Source organism: Oncorhynchus gorbuscha, linkage group LG04 (genome assembly GCF_021184085.1).
Source record: "Oncorhynchus gorbuscha isolate QuinsamMale2020 ecotype Even-year linkage group LG04, OgorEven_v1.0, whole genome shotgun sequence".
Lineage (NCBI taxonomy): Eukaryota > Metazoa > Chordata > Actinopteri > Salmoniformes > Salmonidae > Oncorhynchus > Oncorhynchus gorbuscha.
This window is the reverse complement of record NC_060176.1, coordinates 18,841,251-18,861,401: the sequence shown is the minus strand read 5'-3', so window position 1 is coordinate 18,861,401 and position 20,151 is coordinate 18,841,251. Positions and strand designations below refer to the sequence as shown.

The window sequence follows — 20,151 nt, the reverse complement described above, 5'->3', positions numbered from 1 at the left end:
CCACCTTACAACCGAGACCTGCTGGGCCCAGGGTAAAAATAGAGAAAGGAGAGGAGAGCTATTATAAATGCTACTTTCTCTCTCACTCCGCTCAGAAATTCTGTTCAGCCAGTCCCTCAGAGGACCAGGAAGTGATAGCGGTGTAGAGTGAGTGCCAGTTTCACACCGCGAAAAACGAACGCCAACAACTCTCCTCCGTCCAGGGGGAATCAATTGCTATGTAGTTAGGGAGCAGTGGGGACCGAATTTAGAGAGACACAAAAACAAAAACACAAACATGTCCTCCCCCCTACGCTACAGGATCACACCAGGGGATACACTCTGGCTACAACCAAATGTATTTGCTTGATATAGGAGCTCTGGCTAATAGCTAAAAATAGGTCCCACCTCTCCACTTCTTGTCAAGCTGTCAGCGTCCTTCTCCCTCTTCCTCATGGGAAGGCAGACAGAGTTCTCCTTCATGTGCTGTTCCAGAAGACAGCCAGTGTGTGATTACTAACCCTCAAATCCACACGTCGACAGGCCCGACCTCTCCTGACTCCCCAGCCTCACACAGGGAGAAGGAGCTGGCTGGCTGACTATGGACACGCAGGCCAATTTGAGAGAGGAGAGCTACTCCGCGATCGGCTCGTTCCCCTGTGTGTGTTCCCTCTTTTCTCTTCCCAGCTGAACACTCCGACATGTGAGCAGTAGTGGGTAATGGGAGTGATGGGTGGGGTTTGGTGGAAGGAAGCCACAGAATAGATGGGCTGTGTGCAGTGTGTTAGCCTGGTAATCCTTGCTGTCCACTACAATACCACTGGCTATTTCTCTCTGGCGCTCCCAGTACAGTCATCTTTAATTGAGCTTAATAGGCTGTAAATGGCATCAACAGCTTCAGTGAATGTTCTGATGGAGGAGCCAGAATATGACGGTGTTGAACAGAAGAATGCATTGGTGGTCCAAACCAAACCACAGTTGTATAAGGAAGAGGTATATGAGTCAAAAACCAGGGGTCTTTGGCCTAAGGGATGAGATGTACCTGTAAAGGTTTTAACTCAAACTAAATACTTTATGAAAAACTAATCTCTGTGAGATAAGTCATAGCTGTCATATTAAACTCAAAACTAATATTAATAAGATTCAGCTTTTAAAGAGTATTCACTTGAATTAAAAGTATGCTTTTCTGGCCTATGGAGAAAGAGCAAGAAAGTGTTGTATGATGGCCTGGCTTGTGGGCAGTGGTATTTACAGGGAAGTAAATGTGGTCAAAGGCCAATGGCATGGTGTCTCCTCTCTCTCTCTCTCTCTCTCTCTCTCTCTCTCTCTCTCTCTCTCTCTCTCTCTCTCTCTCTCTACTGCAACAGCAAACACGCACACACACACGCACACACACACACACACGCACGCAAATGCACGCACACACGCACGCACACACACACACACACGCATGCACACGCACACACACGCACGCACACACACACACACACGCACGCACGCGCACACACACAGCTCCCTGGTAAATGTAAACAGCACATTGCACTGGAGCAAAATGTTATTTATTATATAACGGACTGAGAAATATAGATCAGCTCCTGGAGATTACAGATATGTAGAACTCTCTCTCTCTCGTCTCTAGGGGCGAGAGAGAGAGAGAGAGAGAGAGAGAGAGAGAGAGAGAGAGAGAGAGAGAGAGAGAGAGAGAGAGAGAGAGAGAGAGAGAGAGAGAGAGAGAGAGAGAGAGAGAGAGAGAGAGAGAGAGAGAGAGAGCAGAGCAAGAGAGAGCGGGGTAGAGGAAGAGGTGGGAAAGCGAAAGATAGACAGAGAGAGGAAAAAAGAAAGACAGAGAGGGAAAACAAATAAAATGGAGGTGGCATGTGAGAGCCCAGCCAGGGCTGTGAGCGGAGTTCCCAGGCAAGACAGCGTGAGCTGCCTATTTGTCAGCATTGATCAACCCATTAAGACGCTGTGGTGGGAAGCATATTGGTTTTGGAGGTCAAAGGGCCAGAGAGATAAAGGAAGGGTGGTGTGCTGAACTATTTTCAGCTCCGGCTGCTGCACATCTGCAGGATGAAAAAAAGACTGGTATTCCATCTTCACACTACAGCACATAGGAAGTTCATTTTGCTTTCAGCCAGTCCCTGTGGGTGAGGGGAAATATGGCATTTGTCCCAGTAGTATCTATGGATACGTAGCATATGTTTAATCTTGCTTATACAGCCCTTCTATTTCTCTGGGAGTGTCGTAGAAGACATGGCCGCCAGTCAGGCAGAGAGATAGCATGTCATGTGTCTTCCTTGGTGTCTGTGTGTGTCTGGGTGTGTGTGTCCAAGCCCAAGGGGAGAGCAGGCTGCTGCTGCTTCGTCTTCCGTCCCCCAGCCTCTGATGAATCCATATCATTAACTCTGCCTTGATCGGCCTGCTAATCCTACACTCAGTAATAAGGGATTAAAATGTCACCTAAGCCACCTACTGTTATTGAGCCCAGAGTCGTGTGTGTGTGCATGAGAGGGGGAGGGAGAAGAAGGACAGAGTTAAACAGGATTGTGTGGTTGGGCAAGTATGTGTGAGAGAGAGCGTATATACTGTACAATGTTCAACTGTATGTGACATCCTGTAGAATAATACAAATGAGTGTTTTCCTTGTGAAATTGTGAACAGCTATTGAATATGTTGCTACTGTTTTGGGTAAGGTGTGGTTGGGGTAGGTTGGTCTGGAGTTAGGGTGTGTCCTCGTTCTGGAAGGTTTCATAAAAGTGGGACATGTTATGAAAAACATGTCTCTATAACCTCTCCGGGCAAACCTAGAGAGAGTCATGGAGGAGAAAGACAGAAAGGAATTCCAATTCACTGGATAACAGCCCAGTCCAGAGCAGACCAACAGGCTGCTTGCCTGCTGCCCTCTTCTGCCTGGTTGCCTAGCAACCCCTAGTGTACTCCTCTGTGAGGCCGGCCCACTAATGACTGCTGTTGCCGCAGAAGCTCAGAGGCTACTAATGGTTCCCGTCTTCAGAGCTGTGGAGCCTCATGACCAATCGCTGCAGTTTAGGGCCAGGAGACTGACTGATCACTGGGCAGGGACCCCAGGACCTCAACCCACCTTAGCTCTCCCTAACACAACCACTCCATCATCTAACTCTCCTTAACACCACCACTCCATCCTCTAACTCTCCTTAACACCACCACTCCATCCTCTAACTCTCCTTAACACCACCACTCCATCCTCTAACTCTCCGTAACACCACCACTCCATCCTCTAACTCTCCGTAACACCACCACTCCATCCTCTAACTCTCCTTAACACCACCACTCCATCCTCTAACTCTCCTTAACACCACCATTCCATCCTCTAACTCTCCGTAACACCACCACTCCATCCTCTAACTCTCCTTAACACCACCACTCCATCCTCTAACTCTCCCTAACACCACCACTCCATCCTCTAACTCTCCATAACACCACCACTCCATCCTCTAACTCTCCATAACACCACCACTCCATCCTCTAACTCTCCATAACACCACCACTCCATCCTCTAACTCTCCTTAACACCACCATTCCATCCTCTAACTCTCCATAACACCACCACTCCATCCTCTAACTCTCCTTAACACCACCACTCCATCCTCTAACTCTCCATAACACCACCACTCCATCCTCTAACTCTCCTTAACACCACCATTCCATCCTCTAACTCTCCTTAACACCACCACTCCATCCTCTAACTCTCCATAACACCACCACTCCATCCTCTAACTCTCCTTAACACCACCATTCCATCCTCTAACTCTCCCTAACACCACCACTCCATCCTCTAACTCTCCATAACACCACCACTCCATCCTCTAACTCTCCATAACACCACCACTCCATCCTCTAACTCTCCAAAACACCACCACTCCATCCTCTAACTCTCCTTAACACCACCATTCCATCCTCTAACTCTCCATAACACCACCACTCCATCCTCTAACTCTCCATAACACCACCACTCCATCCTCTAACTCTCCATAACACCACCACTCCAACCTCTAACTCTCCTTAACACCACCACTCCATCCTCTAACTCTCCTTAACACCACCACTCCATCCTCTAACTCTCCGTAACACTACCACTCCATCCTCTAACTCTCCATAACACCACCACTCCATCCTCTAACTCTCCGTAACACCACCACTCCATCCTCTACTAACCCTCTTCCTTCACTCCAAACAAACCAGCAGAGAAAATGAAAGGCTTCTAGTCACAACATCTGGAACTCCCCAAGTCTCCCATCTGCCCGCCACAGCCCCCAGTCACTTTATCTTAAACCCTCCAGGCTCTAACCACAATTTGTCATCTGTGCTCCCATTCAGACACAGCCCATTTCCACCACTCACAGTGCAGTATCTCTCAGTTAGTATACCCCTCCAACAGCACTATACTGAATGGTTTATATGGAATATGCATGGGATCCAGTGACAACGCATCTGTTGCTCTCATGAGTTTGTATTCTCATTGTCATCGTGTAATAGCCAGCTGTGGGAAAAGACAACAACAGATCTGTGTTATCTCCAACTCATGGCCTGTAAGTGTTGACATTAGCATGTCTGTATAAAGGTTTGTGTGGATGTGGGGTGTGCAGCGTTACCTTTTGTTCCAGCGTCACGGTGTATTCTGGTGTATGTACATGTAGAACTAGGAGTGTCACATTAGATCCATACATCCCTCCACGTCGTTTAGTCTCTTGGCTATATTTGACTCATGACGCCTGGGCTCATGTCAACTGCTGTCAAGTGTACCACGGCCCTAAGCCTTCCAGTCATAGTGAACCTGACTGATGGGAGTGGGCAGCCCTGCACTGTGCTACTCAGTGACACACACACTGGCCCTGTTCTCATGCCCTATGTAGGAGAGACAGGCCCAGTGCCCAGTGTCTGCTGCCTACTGCAGGGTCCAGGAGACACAGCCAATACACCACTCATGGAAGGATGCCCTCACTAAGCACAGAGCCTCTCTACACTGACCTTTGCCCCCACACTATTCATCCAGGGAAACAGGAAGATATTTGTCATGTTGTATACAGTCAAAGGCTTTGAAACTCTTCATGTTATACATGTCATACTCCTGAGACAGATGGAACTGTGTAGAGGGAGCAGAGAGAGCCATGGGAGTTTTTATTCACAGCAGGCGTTTTTAAAAGCCCTTCTAATGTTGGGCTTGGCGCTGCTAAGCTTTTTCCTCTCTGGACTGTATCTTCAGAGGTTGTTTATTGATTTGCACTTCTAACCTTTTTACAGTACTTTCTGTGTTTCTTGGACATGTTTTTGTGTGTGGCTTTCAAAAGCCAGTGTGTCTGGGGTGGGCTTGGCTGACCAGAGCAAAGCAGCAGTATACTGGTCACGACACTTGGATCTGGTCCTGAGGGGAGGGGTGGCGGTGGTAGTGGTTGGGGAGGTAGGAAGTGTAGATGGGTGGAGTGTGTAGAGCTGGGCAGGGCAGGGCAAGTTATAGAAGGGTAGGGGTGGAAAAGAGAGAGGGAGGGAGGGGAGGGAGGGACAGAGGGAGAGAGGATGTATAGAGCTGGGAAGGGCATGGCTGTAAGGGACAGAGGGAAGTAGGGAGGAGACAGGAAGCTCAGGGCAGCCAGAGGAGACCTCTCCTTGTGGGGTTGATAGTGGGTGATGTCATGGCATTAATCTGCTCATGCCATCTGACAACCAGTGTGACTCATTGAAAAGTGCTAATTCTGCTGAACTGTGATGGGGAACCAGGCATCTTCAGAAGCAAGGGCCCTGGATTAATTAGGCATGCTGGCATCAAACTCAAAGCTCACACATTCTCCTCTTCTTCTTTACTAGAACAGAACAGAGCACTGTTTGTGTTGTTTACCCGATGCTTCAGTGAGTCAAGACAATAACTACAGGCCCATGAACACCACTCTGTCCCCTTTCCTCCTGGGAGTGGTTGTAGTGGATGTCCCCAGGTGGCCACACTAACCCAGGTGTTTTCTCCTCTCTCTGCAGATGAACCGGCCCATCCAGGTGAAGCCAGCCGACAGCGAAGGACGAGGAGGTAATTAACCTTCTCCTGGTTGTCCCTTCCCTCTTTTCACCCCTGCTCCCTCTTTCCCTCCCTCCCTTCACCCCTTCACCCCTCTCTCCACCCCTCCACTCCTCCAACCCTCCACCCCTCCATCCCTCCACCCCTCCACCCCTTCACCCCTACTCCCTCTTTCCCTCCCTCCCTTCACCCCTTCACCCCTCTCTCCACCCCTCCCTTCACCCCTTCACCCCTCTCTCCACCCCTCCACTCCTCCAACCCTCCCCTCCTCCATCCCTCCACCCCTTCACCCCTACTCCCTCCTTCCCTCCCTTCACCCCTTCACCCCTCTCTCCACCTCTCCACTCCTCCAACCCTCCCCTCCTCCATCCCTCCACCCCTTCACCCCTACTCCCTCCTTCCCTCCCTTCACCCCTTCACCCCTCTCTCCACCCCTCCACTCCTCCAACCCTCCACCCTCCATTCCTCCGCACACCTGAATATTCTGCTCTCAGTAGGGACACACTGGGAGTTTGCAGAGTAGCCGTTAATATAGGTCACTCGCCTCTATTGACTTCCCATCTGTGCTGGCCGGACCAACAGAGAGGGGCTGAGTCAGGTTCACTGTCACTCTGGGAGGTTCAAAGTCGAGTGAGGAGCGGGAGGAGGAGAGGCTGGGTAGGGATCTATCCCTCCTCACTGTTCTCAAAGTGACAGCTCAACCTGGTTACAGATGAGTACCACTGAGAGTCAACCCCCCTTCCATGCACCTCCATATCCTTCCTCCCCCCCCTCCTCACCCCCACACAGCCACACTATAGAGGTCCTGAATAGGCTTTACCAGTCAACACCAGGACAGTCATACCCATCCACGTTGTACTGCCAGGTCAATCGTACAACTCAGATTTGTTATTTTCACAACATATAAAATGGACAGAGGAGAGAGTGTAGTTAGTAGTCAGACATGTTTATAAATGAGCCGTGATTTTGGGTTTAGGCCTTTGACACCAAATCACAAAACAGAATGAAGGTTTTTTACACAGAGTTGAAGAGCCACCCGCCAGCTTGGCCCTAGCCAGAATGACAGTGTGATTGACTAGATCATTCCAAAGCCATTTGTAACATTATCGGGGTTAATGCAGATTAAGCCAGTTACAGATTTACATGTGGCATAATTACATCTAATTGACCCAGTGTGCGTCTACACTGTGAGGGTCAGATACATTATATGTATCCCAGCCTTCTGAGTTACACCACAGCCAGCCAGGGTAAGATTAGACGAGCCAGTTTGGTGATTTACGTGGTCAAGATGTGTGAATCAGCCGGCCCATTTCCCTGTTCCCTGACACACACTCACTCTCCCATTGAGATCTTATTTTTGTCACGGCTCCACTTTAATTAACGGCCATCTAAAAACAGGCAAAGTCTGACGGACAAGACCTGGGCGGGAGCCAATCGGCATTTTCACGGAGATAAATTGGATCTCTGGTTTAAGGGAGGGAGGATGGATGGGCCCCGATATCAATTACTACTCTTTCTCTAGCCGGAGAGGTGAGGAGAGGGGGAGAAAGAGGAAAAATACAGACAGAGTGAATGAAATACAGAGGACTCTCTATGCCAGCCATCCCAGTTCTGTCACAGGAACATTGTGTTGGGGACGACATACAAGGTACAGGACACAGCGTGGCGCTGAATGAAATGTGAGCACAACGACAAGCCAGGACCCAACACAGATAGAGTATCGAGCGTTAATGGCAACAGGAAGTCATCAGACAGGGCAGACAAGTAAAGCGTAGCCTCGGCTGACAATGAAATTAGATTTACTGGCCTCGACTTATAGGAAAACAGACAGCCCTGGGTAGGAAAGGGATTCATCTCTCCCTCTCTCTCTCTCTCTCTCTCTCTCTGTGTGTTTCTGTCTCTGTGTGTGTCTCTGTCTCTCTCTCTGTGTGTGTGTCTCTGTCTCTGTCTCTGTGTGTGTCTCTGTCTCTGTCTCTGTCTCTGTGTGTGTCTCTGTCTCTGTCTCTGTCTCTGTCTCTGTCTCTGTCTCTGTCCTGTCCCTCTCTCTCTCTCTCTGTGTGTCTCTGTCTCTGTCTCTGTCTCTGTCTCTGTCTCTGTCTCTGTCTCTGTCTCTGTCTCTGTCTCTGTCTCTGTGTCTGTGTCTGTCTCTGTCTCTGTCTCTGTCTCTGTCTCTGTCTCTGTCTCTGTCTCTGTCTCTGTCTCTGTCTCTGTCTCTCTCTCTGTGTGTGTCTCTGTCTCTGTGTGTGTCTCTGTCTCTCTCTGTCTCTGTCTCTCTCTCTGTGTGTGTCTCTGTCTCTGTCTCTGTCTCTGTCTCTGTCTCTGTCTCTGTCTCTGTCTCTGTCTCTGTCTCTGTCTCTGTCTCTGTCTCTGTCTCTGTCTCTGTGTGTGTCTCTGTCTCTGTCTCTGTCTCTGTCTCTGTCTCTGTCTCTGTCTCTGTCTCTGTCTCTGTCTCTGCCTCTGCCTCTGCCTCTGCCTCTGTCTCTGTCTCTGTCTCTGCCTCTGCCTCTGCCTCTGCCTCTGCCTCTGCCTCTGCCTCTGTCTCTGTCAGAGTAGATAGAGTGAGGCCGACCCAGCCAGGTAAACAGTATTCCCACCAGGGCCCTAGCTGTAGACTGGTTAGCAGTGGGACCAGCTCTTGCGCCGAGACTTCTGCCCCCATGGAATGGGGAGTCGCGCCGAGACTTCTGCCCCCATGTCATGAGGAGTCACAAAAGGTGTCTTGGTTACGTGCTTCTGCAGGCATTGCGGCCCATTAGTGGGTTTAGATATGCTGATACACCCCCCTGCCTCCCTCTCCCTCCTTCCCTCCCCCTCCCCCAGAGAGCTGTCCGCTCTCCAGGGATAGAGATGTGTCAGGAGCGCTAGTAAAAGTTTGGCACAGGAACTGAATGTGGGACCAGACGGCGCATAATCCTACAGATCTATTGGCCCATTGTGGATAGGAAAACTAATTGTCTGGGCCGTCTATTAGAATGACTCATGGGTTGTTTATTTCTCCTTTGCATTATCAAATAGAATAGGAGAATGGGATGGGAGGAGGATTTTCAGACTTGAAATCTATTGTCACTTTGCTGCTCTGAGTCAACCAGCACCCCTCTCCCCTCCCCTCCTCTCCCTTCAAGTCCATCTTTATCTCTTGTGCTTCAACCCAGCCTTTATTTTCAACTTGATCAAGTCATAATTTCAATTGGGAGATATAGCGAGACAATGGAAGCACAAGAGGAAGCTATGTGGACAGTGCTTGAATGGAAAGTGTCTCATATCTCCACTTTAAACCCAAGCAATTTGCCTCAAACCAAACGGGGCTGGGGAAGTGGATAGAGAGGGGAGAGATAGAGCTAGTGATAGAGAGGGCTACAGAGCGAGGTCCAGAGAGAAAAATAGGGAGTGAGGGAGACGGAGAGTTGGGATCGGCAGGAAGAGGGAGCTAACGGAGGGTGATGTGGGTAGCTGAGCGAATCTCAGCACTAAATCATTTGGGAAGCACCCCTTCCTTATCTCCTCCTCTCCATCGAGGAATCTCTTCCCCCTGACCTTGTCTGCCGCTGTGTCTGTGAAGAAAAGATGAAGCCATGTTATCTATGATTGGAGATGGCCATTATCTAAACACAATCTGCAGGCTGCAGGTCCCAGTGCTCCTGTAGCCATCCAGCCATGGCCACCGTAGTAGAATGGAGTGAGGATGGTGGATCAGTATCAAGCACTCTCTCTCCCTCCCTTTATTTACTAGGAGAAGACATTCTCTTATTACGCTTCTCTAACACACAAGCACCTCCGTCCGCATTGACCTTTTAGTCCTCTCTCCATGCTCTCTACAGCCGTGTCAACCAGCTCCAGTCCTCCAGTACCCCCAACAACACGCATTTGTGTTGTAGCCCCAGACAAACTCACCTGCCAGACAAACTCACCTGATTTGACTTGTTGAGTTCTTGATGATTAGTTGGCAAGTTAAATCAGGTGTGGTTGTCCAGGACTACAACACAAATGTGTCTGTTGGGGGTCCTGGAGGACTGGAGCTGGTTAACACTGCTCTAAAGTCTATGTTGATCTTCTGTAATAGACGAAACACACCGGACCGACGGACGGCTTGGAGACAGCTAAAAGTCTCCCCTCTCTGTCTAGATTTGCCTGTTTGCTTACCTCTCCCTTCTTCAACGTGTCCTTTTCCTAAATAATTACCAAGCTAATGTAGCATTAAAGTCCCACCGCTCTGAATGCTTTCTTCCTAATAATGTAGAATTAGAGTTCCACCATTCTGTATGCGTCTACCTGATGATGTATCATTAGAGTCTCTTGGTATCTTTACATAGTTTCAGTTTGACTAGAGCGTGTATCAAGGTTCGTAGTTTCTGTCTGGGTTGCACTCGGCCCTACGGCATCCTGAGGAGCTATCCTTTTTTTTGCTCTGTGTTCGTCCTTGCCTGGGCGCTTCCTTGTCTCAGCGTGTGTCTCTGAAGGATGACCCCAGTCTGGGAGGTGAGAGATTGACAGGACCTCAAGCTCTTGTGCGCTGTGCTGTCATGCCCCACCCAGCAGATAGGGAAGTGTGAGGGCTGATGTGTGGCTGTTGCAGCAGGCTGCCAGGCCGCTGGGGAGGGGCTGTCTGGAGGCACCTCAACACCCACTGAGGACTGTGCTCCACTTTACATGCAAATGAAGCCAAAAGATCTCTCTCCGCCTTTGGACACGAAACATGCAAAACTCTGAAAAGTCAGAAAGAGCCCGGCAGGGCGGTACACACCCAGTTTGTCAGAGGTTCAGGGAACACAGCGTAGTAGCTCAAGGTTGGCTGGGCATTAAATTAAATTGCTTGGTTACAGCGTCTGTATGATAGGACCATGCCACGAGAAAACATACATCCAAATTATATTAGGAAAAATAAATTACGTTTAAATATTTGGACAGAAATTGGAACAGGCAATTTCATAAAATTTCTTCCGTTGTTCTGTGATCGTTTTTGAAAGTCGCAACGAAAGGTTTAAGGCCTTCCTTGTGCTTCTGAGTAAATGAAAGTGACAGCTCTTGTAGTATGAGTAATGCATTTACAAGCAGGAGGCCTGGATCCCATCATTATGCCTGATACAGTGACAATTTGAATATTCCTTCCCTTTTGCTGATTCTATTTACCGCCTCACTATGTTGAATAATCTTCTGGCATATATCAGATTAAGCCTATCAGTAAAGAGACTATGGGTCTGCTCAGAGGCAGGGCCAGTCAGATGTATATTCATCAGCATTACAGCAGGACAGGCTGGAGCCGGAGCTGGGGTTGGAGCTGGGGTTGGAGCTGGAACTGGAGCTGGGTAGGGGGCTGGGACTGGAGCTGGAGCTGGGCATGGAGCTGGGTCTGGGGCTGGAGCTGGGTATGGAGCTGGGTATGGAGCTGGGGTGGAGCTGGGTAGGGAGCTGGAGCTGGGGTTTGGAGCTGGAACTGGAGCTGGGTAGGGGGCTGGGACTGGAGCTGGAGCTGGGCATGGAGCAGGGTCTGGAGCTGGGGTGGAGCTGGGTAGGGAGCTGGGGATGGAGCTGAGCATAGAGCTGGGTCTGGAGCTGGGGTGGAGCTGGGGATGGAGCTGGGGGCTTTATATAGAGCTGGGGTATAGGGCTGAGGAACAGGGCTGGAGCTGGGGTGGAGTTGGGGATTAAGCCTGAGCTGGGGCTGGAGCTGGGCCTGGAGCTGGGTTTTTTATATAGAGCAGGGCTGAGCAGGTCTGGAGCTAGGAATGGGCCCAGAATTGAAACTAAGCTGGTAAGTAATAGACCAGTAGGGCTACAGTACTGGGGGCTGTAGTTAGGGCTGGGGTATGAGGCTGAGGAGCAGGGCCGGGACTAGGCTATAGAGTGGGGTCTGATCCCACCATGGTAGAGCCTTTCAGGCAGCAGCCGTGTGCCATGCAGCGCCAGGTCCTATAATGAGCCCATCAGCACCATAACCCATCTGATGTGTTGCCTGAAACATTACTGTGCATTTGAAATGCACCCAGAGGCCGAGCAGGAATCTTTTATCGTTGGGTGCAGCTGTCCGTGCTTTCAGAGCGCAGCACTCACATACGCTCGGCGTGAGCAGCAAGTGATATGGCAATGAGGCCGCATTTAAAAAAACATGTCAACCACTGACACTTTAGTCGAGCATGAGACTAATTGTTTCTAGGGTGGCATTTACTTGCAACCAGAAGGAAAAACCTTAGCTAAGTAGGTTTCTCAACAGCTCATTCCCCACCCGGTGAGAGAAAGAGAGTGAGTGAGAGAGAGAAAGAGAGGAAGACATAGAGAGAGGGAGGGAAATAAAGAACCAAGCCAGACACACTGCACCCTACAACAAAAGGTAACACTTTCATTCAGAGAGAGAAGCATCAATCTTGACAGCATATGGCATCTGTGCCAAATCCATTAATTTTTAATACACCGGGCGCTGGAATGAAAAGGCTTCCTGAGACAAGCGATTGTCAGATGTCAGTTGTGTTTTGATAACTTTGATCTTCTCTTCTATTTGCATTCCTAAAATGGGGCCGTCCACATGCCATCTCAGACTGGACATGCCAACTCAGACTGACACAGCCCTATATCCCACACAATTACACCTGCCTTCAGTCAAGCAATGAACAGCTGCGGAGAGAGAGACGAGTGGAGGATAGTGTGTGTGTGTGTGTGTGTGTGTGTGTGTGTGTGTGTGTGTGTGTGTGTGTGTGTGTGTGTGTGTGTGTGTGTGTGTGTGTGTGTGTGTGTGTGTGTGTGTGTGTGTGTGTGTGTGTGTGTGTGTGTGTGTGTGTGTGTGTGTGTGTGTGTGTGTGTGTGTGTGTGTGCGTGCGTGCGCGTGCATGTGTGCGTGTGTGTGTGCAGTCAGTTGGACAATGTAGCACACAAACGTAGCTATCAACCTCTCTCCATGTCTGTTTCTCATGTAGACACTTATGCTTCAATGTAAAGCAGTGGGGAGGTAGGACCTTGTCGATTACATGGGCAGGTGCTGAGTGGAGCCTCATTCACAGTACAGATCACCTGTTATAGCAGGGCTCATTTACAGACAGGGGTAAGAGGGCTAGGATCTCTCTGTGATAGATAAGTATGGAGGAGAGGGGTCAGACAGACAGTCAGGTCAAGTAGCCCCGCCATGTCAGTTAAATCCTAAGTGTTCTGCATAGTGAAGCATTCACTTGAGTCTGGATGTAAATGCAGGATTGTACTTTAACTGTCTTCTCATTGATTTTCCCCCTCCACACACACTTTTATGAATAACTCTCTCAGTCTGTTCTGGAGGCTAGACATCTCGTTATGCAGAGTAGTGGGCATCGCTGGTTATTTATTCATAACCATAAATGCACTTTAAAAGCCTCCGAGTGGCCATAAGAGTAGAGGAACCCTGCAGATCCAATAACGCGCTGCTTTGGAGACAGGTGCAAAATGGACTAATTAATAGCGATTCATACTCTGGCCAGGGTGTGCGGTGCGGTGGGCCGGCCGGCCGGCTCGGCGAGAGGAGAGGAGAAGAGTGCTTAGGTCAGGCAATGAAAAGATATCGGCTCCAAATTCAATATTCTCGCTCCGGCCGTTCCTCCCTCCCAGAGGAGGGCTCAGAAGAGCTCTCACTCTCCTGTAAACACTTTTGCTGGGTGTCATCTATTTCTTCAGTTTGCATGTGTGAAAAGTTCATTACCTCACTCGTGGCTAGTTAATTAGCCTCGTAAAGCTATCATTAGACCTCCTCCGGCCCAGGTTGGAAATTAGTCTTTGTCCCAAAACATTAAGACACCACAGGAGGCCTGTAAAAGTGCACTTCTACCGTTAAGGCCTGATAGTGACACCCCAATGGAACGTATGATGACAGAGAGAGAGAGAGACAGTCCAAATGGAGTCAGGTGTGTTCTAGGAGCCACTCAAGTCTCACCTCTGCTCTGACTCATTCCAGACAAGCACCTGTCTTGGACTGTTCTGTGAGCTGAAAGCTGTGACTGCATCCCGGCTGAGACCCATATCCTGTCCTCTCGTGGTCTAGTCCCCATCCAGCCAGTCCCCATGACCACACACTGTGTACCCTGTTCTCGTCAGGCCTATCAGGCCAAATAGAGGAGCTTTAATGAGTAGTGAGATGGCTGTGTGACGGTTACTACTCTATTTTATAAGAACAAATTCTTATTTACAATGATGGCCTTCTGGGAAACAGTGGGTTAAGTGTCTTGTTCAGGGGCAGAACGACAGATTTTCTACCTTGCCAGCTCTGGGATTTGATCCAGCAACCTTTCAGTTACCATGTGTATGTGATCAATTTAATTTGATTTGATACACTGACACAGCCTCACACGGACCCAGCCCAATACTCTAACCACTAGGCTACCTGCCGCCCCTACCGTAGATGAATGTGTAGGAGCAGGAGAATGTGTGAGGCCAGTTATTACAGGAGATGGTCATGTAGGAGTGAGAGGCTGGGGCCGTGGTCATGACGTTTGAGACTTGAGGCTGGGTCCGTGTGAGGCTGTGTCAGTGTATCAAGTCAAATCAAATTGATGACATACACATGGTTAGCAGATGCTATTGCGAGTGTAGCAAAATGCCTGTGCTTCTAGTTCCGACAGTGCAGTAATCTAACAATTCAAAAGCTACCTAATACACACTGCCTAATACACTCCCTGTATGGCTGGGTCCGTGTGAGGCGTGACCAGATGAGCGTGTTCGTGACTAGCAAGAGGGCTTCCACTTTAAGATAAAGCTCAGACACCTCCAGCTATAGTAAGAGCGGCACGCCGTCGGGCAGGCAGGCAGGCAGGGCAGGCTGATTATGCATGTGCTCATTTGTGTGTTGAAGCGGGGAGCATTTGAACTTTACAGGAATGTAACAGGATCTGAGGTTCCCCTAGCTTTATTTTTAGACCAACTGTGTCTAATGGTACCTGGCAGGTACAGGAGGTGTCACATCTGTCCAGGGCCAGGTGATGCTCTCCCCCTCGCCCCCCCCCCCCACCCCCCCACCACCACTCCCTCCCCAACATGGTCAAATGACTCACGCTGAAGATCAACAGAGTCGTTTCCAATGAACTCGTCTTCCTCTCCCTGCCACGTTCCATCAGTTCTGGGGATGGGTTCTTGCTAGTAGCCATTCCATTCCACAACACAGTCGAATAGGAAATGCATAATGTAGAAGAAGGTAAAGAAGATGAATGTTCTGTCTAATGCCAGGGGAGATTAATTAGAAAAATCCTCCCTTCTGACTGGCCAGATCTGGAGGTATAGAAGCCATACATTGTAGTCACAGCGCCCCCGTCTGGCCAGCGGGACTAGCCGTGTCAAAGCGGGCGAGGGAGGGGAGGGTATCGGTCAACACAGGATACAGCTGTACAACACACAACCCAGGGAACACTATACACTGTATACTATATACACTACTATGCTATACTGGAGCTCTTATCTTCATGTATTACTGCTGCTTGACAGTAACAGCACTCCAAACAACATCTGTATCAAACATCACCCAGACACTACAGGCAGCTCTATCTACTAGAATAGTTCAGTGGAGACAGGAACATGTCTTCCTCCCAGGGAAACCACACAACAACAACAACAACAACAACAACAGAACACACCAGTGTGCCTGATGATGACAGGAAGTGTTTTGAGTTTCCTGCTGAGGTGATCCTCACAGACTCAGCAGAACGGTGCCATCAGCTGTAGCATTTGCTTGTGTTCTCTCTCCTTCTTTCTTTCCCTCCTCTCCTCCTCTCCCCCGGTTTCCCTCCAGAAGACAGGAAGCTGTTTGTGGGGATGCTTGGAAAGCAGCAGAGCGAGGAGGACGTCCGGCGGCTCTTTGAGACATTCGGCCAGATCGAGGAGTGCACCGTCCTGAGAGGGCCTGATGGGGCCAGTAAGGGTCAGCGCCTGCCCACACACCTCACTTCCTCCATGCCTCTTTACTCCCTCTCTTCTTATCTGTCTCCTTCCCACTGTCTCTTGCTCTTCACTCCCCTCTTTCTCCCCTTCTCTTTCTCTCTCACACACTCTCTCTCCCTCTATTCCCACTTTCTCCCTCTCATCTCTACTCGCTCTCCTTCTCCTCCTCCCTCTCTCTCCCCCTGTATATTCCCTCACTTCACCTGTCTCCTTCCCGCTGTTTCTCGCTCTCTACTCGCCCCTTTCTCCCTCTCTCACTCTACTCTCTCCTTCTCCTCCCTCTCTCTCTCCCTCTATATATTCCCTTACTTCACCTGTCTTCTTCCCACTCTCATCCACTCCTTAGCTCACCCTCCTCTTCTCCCCTGGCCATACCTTCCCCTTACTGTTCTGTAGATCCCTTTCCACTTCTTTCTCTCGCCTTCCCCGTATACCTCCCCTACACATACAGCATCACACCTCCTTCCTCTCACCTATCTATCTTTTCTCTCCGCACCTCTCGCTCTTCACTCCCTCCTTCTCCAGCTCTCCCTTTGTAGTCCCCATTCCTAACACCATTCACTTTCCCTAGACTCGTTCTCAACAAACACATTGCAAACACCTCCTCCTCTTCCTGTTATCAGAAAGGCGGAGGGGTGTAATTATGTTTGTTTCCCACATCTCTGTCACCCCTCCCTAGAGACGTTTGTGGACAATGATGTCCTACTGTAAATAAATCAGTCTGTCCCTGGATTTTAGCACTGCCTGCCACTCATGACAATAACAGTAGAGCAGTATTTACCGAAACACAACAACAGCCCAAACACTATGAAGTCCATTGAATCATAACAAAGTGAAAGATGGCAATGGATTTTTGATTCAAGCATTGTTCTTAGCCAGCAGTGTGTCTTCCTCCTATTATTTAATGGTTCTCTCTCATATACTAGTTCACAAGCTTTGTTATTTCCTCTGATAAGCAGCGAGCGTTGGGGTGCTCTCTCTCTCTCTCTCTCTCTCTCTCTCTCTCTCTCTCTCTCTCTCTCTCTCTCTCTCTCTCTCTCTCTCTCCCCTCTCCTCGCACTCTCTCTCTGTATCTCTCTTTCTGTTGCCTGTGATTTATCCTCCTATATTAAATGGCTGAATGTGTGAAATAGATGTGTGAGAAGGTGGGAGGTTTGATAATGTGCAGCTTCCAAGTACATTCAAGAGAAAGGCTGGCTATAATGAGCCATGTGACTATCGGTGTGAACATCTGCTCCGCTCTCTGTTGATCCGGGCTCGATTGCTCTGCATTGCCCAAAGGCCTGCTCCGTGCTCCCTGCTCCCTGCTCCCTCTCCCCGGGCCGCTCCCGCTGCCTGCCTGGCTCTGATTGACAACCCACAAAATGTAATAAGCTCAGTGCTGTGTGCTCCTGCTGGGTCAAACGGGGACCAGTGTGCTCCCTCGTTCACTCCTTCTCTCTTTCACTCATTTGCCAGCCACTGTAGCGCTCCTCTCTTCTCTCGATACTACTCTCTATACCCTTCTCATCACCAGTTTCACATCACCAGCTCTTTTCTTCATCTTGCTTTATGTCTCTCTCATTGTTGTGAGACTCCTTGTTGTGAGACTCATTGACTCCTTGCTGTCCCCAGTCCACCTGGCCATGCTCCTGCTCCAGTTTCAACTGTTCTGCCTTACTATTATTCAACCATGCTGGTCATTTATGAACATTTGAACATCTTGGCCACGTTCTGTTATAATCTCCACCCGGCACAGCCAGAAGAGGACTGGCCACCCCACATATGCTCTCTCTAATTCTCTCTTTCTTTCTCTCTCTCGGAGGACCTGAGCCCTAGGACCGTGCCCCAGGACTACCTGACATGATGGCTCCTTGCTGTCCCCAGTCCACCTGACTGTGCTGCTGCTCCAGTTTCAACTGTTCTGCCTTATTATTATTTGACCATGCTGGTCATTTATGAACATTTGAACATCTTGGTCATTTTCTGTTATAATCTCTACCCGGCACAGCCAGAAGAGGACTGGCCACCCCACATAGCCCGGTTCCTCTCTAGGTTTCTTCCTAGGTTTTGGCCTTTCTAGGGAGTTTTTCCTAGCCACCGTGCTTTTACACCTGCATTGTTTGCTGTTTGGGGTTTTAGGCTGGGTTTCTGTACAGCACTTTGAGATATCAGCTGATGTACGAAGGGCTATATAAATAAATTTGATTTGATTTGATTTGATTTGATTTGTGCTAAGATCTGTAGTGGTGTAGCATAAGCATAGGTGTTGTCTGTTACTTACAGACTGTCCCAGTTGTTTGGCCCCCAGGTGACTGAGAGAAGGGTTTGACTGACTGCTCCGACCAGAGCCAGTTGTGCAACAATCCCATGGCATCGTTAAGGAGACAAATCACTTTGGCAACCACAGTACCACTAGACATGGTCCCATCAGTCAAATGAAACAGATCTTGAAATTGACAGTGCTCTCTATTCCATTATGGAGCCTTTGTCCCCTGTTGATGTAAATGTTTGCCACTCGGAGGCTTTCAGCGTCTTTTCAACCCAATAAAAAGGCCAAGAAGTTTGACATCCATCTCTGTATGGCAGCCCTGCTCAAAGTGCTCTCAAAGTGAAACACTTGCTGCCAGAGTTGAATGGAGCGAGGAATTGTCAGGAATATCAGAGAGATGGTTTTTAGGTCTATAATTAAGTTGTGTTATAAATGTCATCCATTCTGCCTGATGGAAATTCCTGCATACATATTATTTTCCTTGGGAATTCAAAAGGCAGCACAGAACCTCCAGCTAGCTTGAAAGTAATGCAGTCTTTTTTTCTTCTTTTTTTCCTTCTTCCTATTCTCAACCATCACATTCAAAACCCTTGACTGACTGCGCACTACAATTTATGAGTCTAGCTTCACTTCCAATTCTTTAAAGAACTTCATGCTCCGGGTCCTAAACCTATCCAGGTATTTTTTTTTCTAGGTCAGGGAAAGCAAGGCTATACACACACCGCTACATTCGCTGCCTCAGTCAGTGGGGGGCGTTGAGAGCCCCATGTGTTTAAATGCATGTTGTCTGCCGAGCGCAGCGACTCTCAGCCTGCCCTGCCTCCAGTCGGGCTGAGCTGAGCCGGGACACCAGGGCTTAATCACTGCCAGGGCCAGCCTTGTTAGCTAGGTGGATGTTGGGGATGGAGGGAGATAACCAACAGTATACCATCTAGAACCTGGAAACGAAAGCTGGGCTCTTTGAGTTTCCAGAACAAACTCCCCCTTTATTATTTCCACTACAAAGGTTAAACGCTTTTGTTCCCTCAAACAGAGGCGTACAATCAAACGTTCCCCCAGACGGCTGCTGCCTCCCTCCCTCGCTCCAGTTGGAGGAAAAAGGGACCTTTAGCTTCCAAAGCAGAGGGGAGTGCCAGAGAAGGGAGAGCAAGGGGGCCACGGTGAAATCAAAGCCCTTTGTGACTTGTCTACCAACCACTTTTTAGTCATGTCTCCTGCCTTTATATAGCATCTGGTCTGAACACACACTAACTTATACTCGTAGCCGTCATTAGAGTTCCCATTTACGTTTAGAAAACATTATGTTACATTAGAATCACATTTTCACATCTCTACATACAACATTGATCATGTTGATGGAGCACAGATTGCCATGGTGACAGGGGGAAACTGTTTATATGCAGCCAGTGTATGTAACTCCATCCTTGGCCACATTTGATTTGGTTGAGGAAATGATTCATTTGTCTACATTGGGCTGCTGGATGGCTGTTTTAGAATGCCTAAGTGAATGGGCTGTCTGGCTGTGTTTCTCTTGGGTGTAGCTATCAGCCATTGTAATTTAAATGAATCATCTGTGCCCCTGCGGGGAATTGATGATGAATAAATGTATATAAACACTTCTAATTGGATTGTTGAAAGCTTTCTAAACGGGTATCAGCTGTTTTTAAAAGCTCGGAAAACGCTGTCTGCCTTACACACTGGTCCTGCTCCGGTAAGAAAGGTCCATATGAATCCAGATGAGTTAATTACCTATGTAGTTAATTAGCTATCTAGTAACCAGACACGAGCTGCCTCCAGAAGACAGGAGTATGAAGGAGTCTAAACTAGAAGAAACCGTTGAGCATAATATGACTGGGATGAAGCTTGCAGTAAAATGCACCTATGGAAGTTAAAGTGCTCAATATAGGCTCATTTAAATATACAGTAAATCACTTTTAAACGGTATTACACTTTTATACAGTACAACTGCTTTTATACAGTTCAACACTTTTATACAGTA

At 48.8% G+C, this 20,151-nt stretch overlaps 1 protein-coding gene across 20 annotated transcripts in view; it reads left to right on the top strand.

The window, feature by feature from the left end:
• LOC124033793 (CUGBP Elav-like family member 3-B) overlaps positions 1 to 20,151 on the top strand; it is a 153,616-nt gene that overhangs the window by 90,541 nt on the left and 42,924 nt on the right. For 14 of the 20 annotated variants that reach the window (XM_046346112.1, XM_046346110.1, XM_046346116.1 and 11 more), the window contains exons 3-4: positions 5,986 to 6,034; positions 15,753 to 15,881. In XM_046346112.1, the coding sequence (XP_046202068.1) occupies positions 5,986 to 6,034; positions 15,753 to 15,881 (178 nt within the window). The remainder of the gene's footprint in view (positions 1 to 5,985; positions 6,035 to 15,752; positions 15,882 to 20,151) is intronic. The other 6 variants (XM_046346113.1, XM_046346111.1, XM_046346101.1 and 3 more) reach the window with 2 other exon arrangements.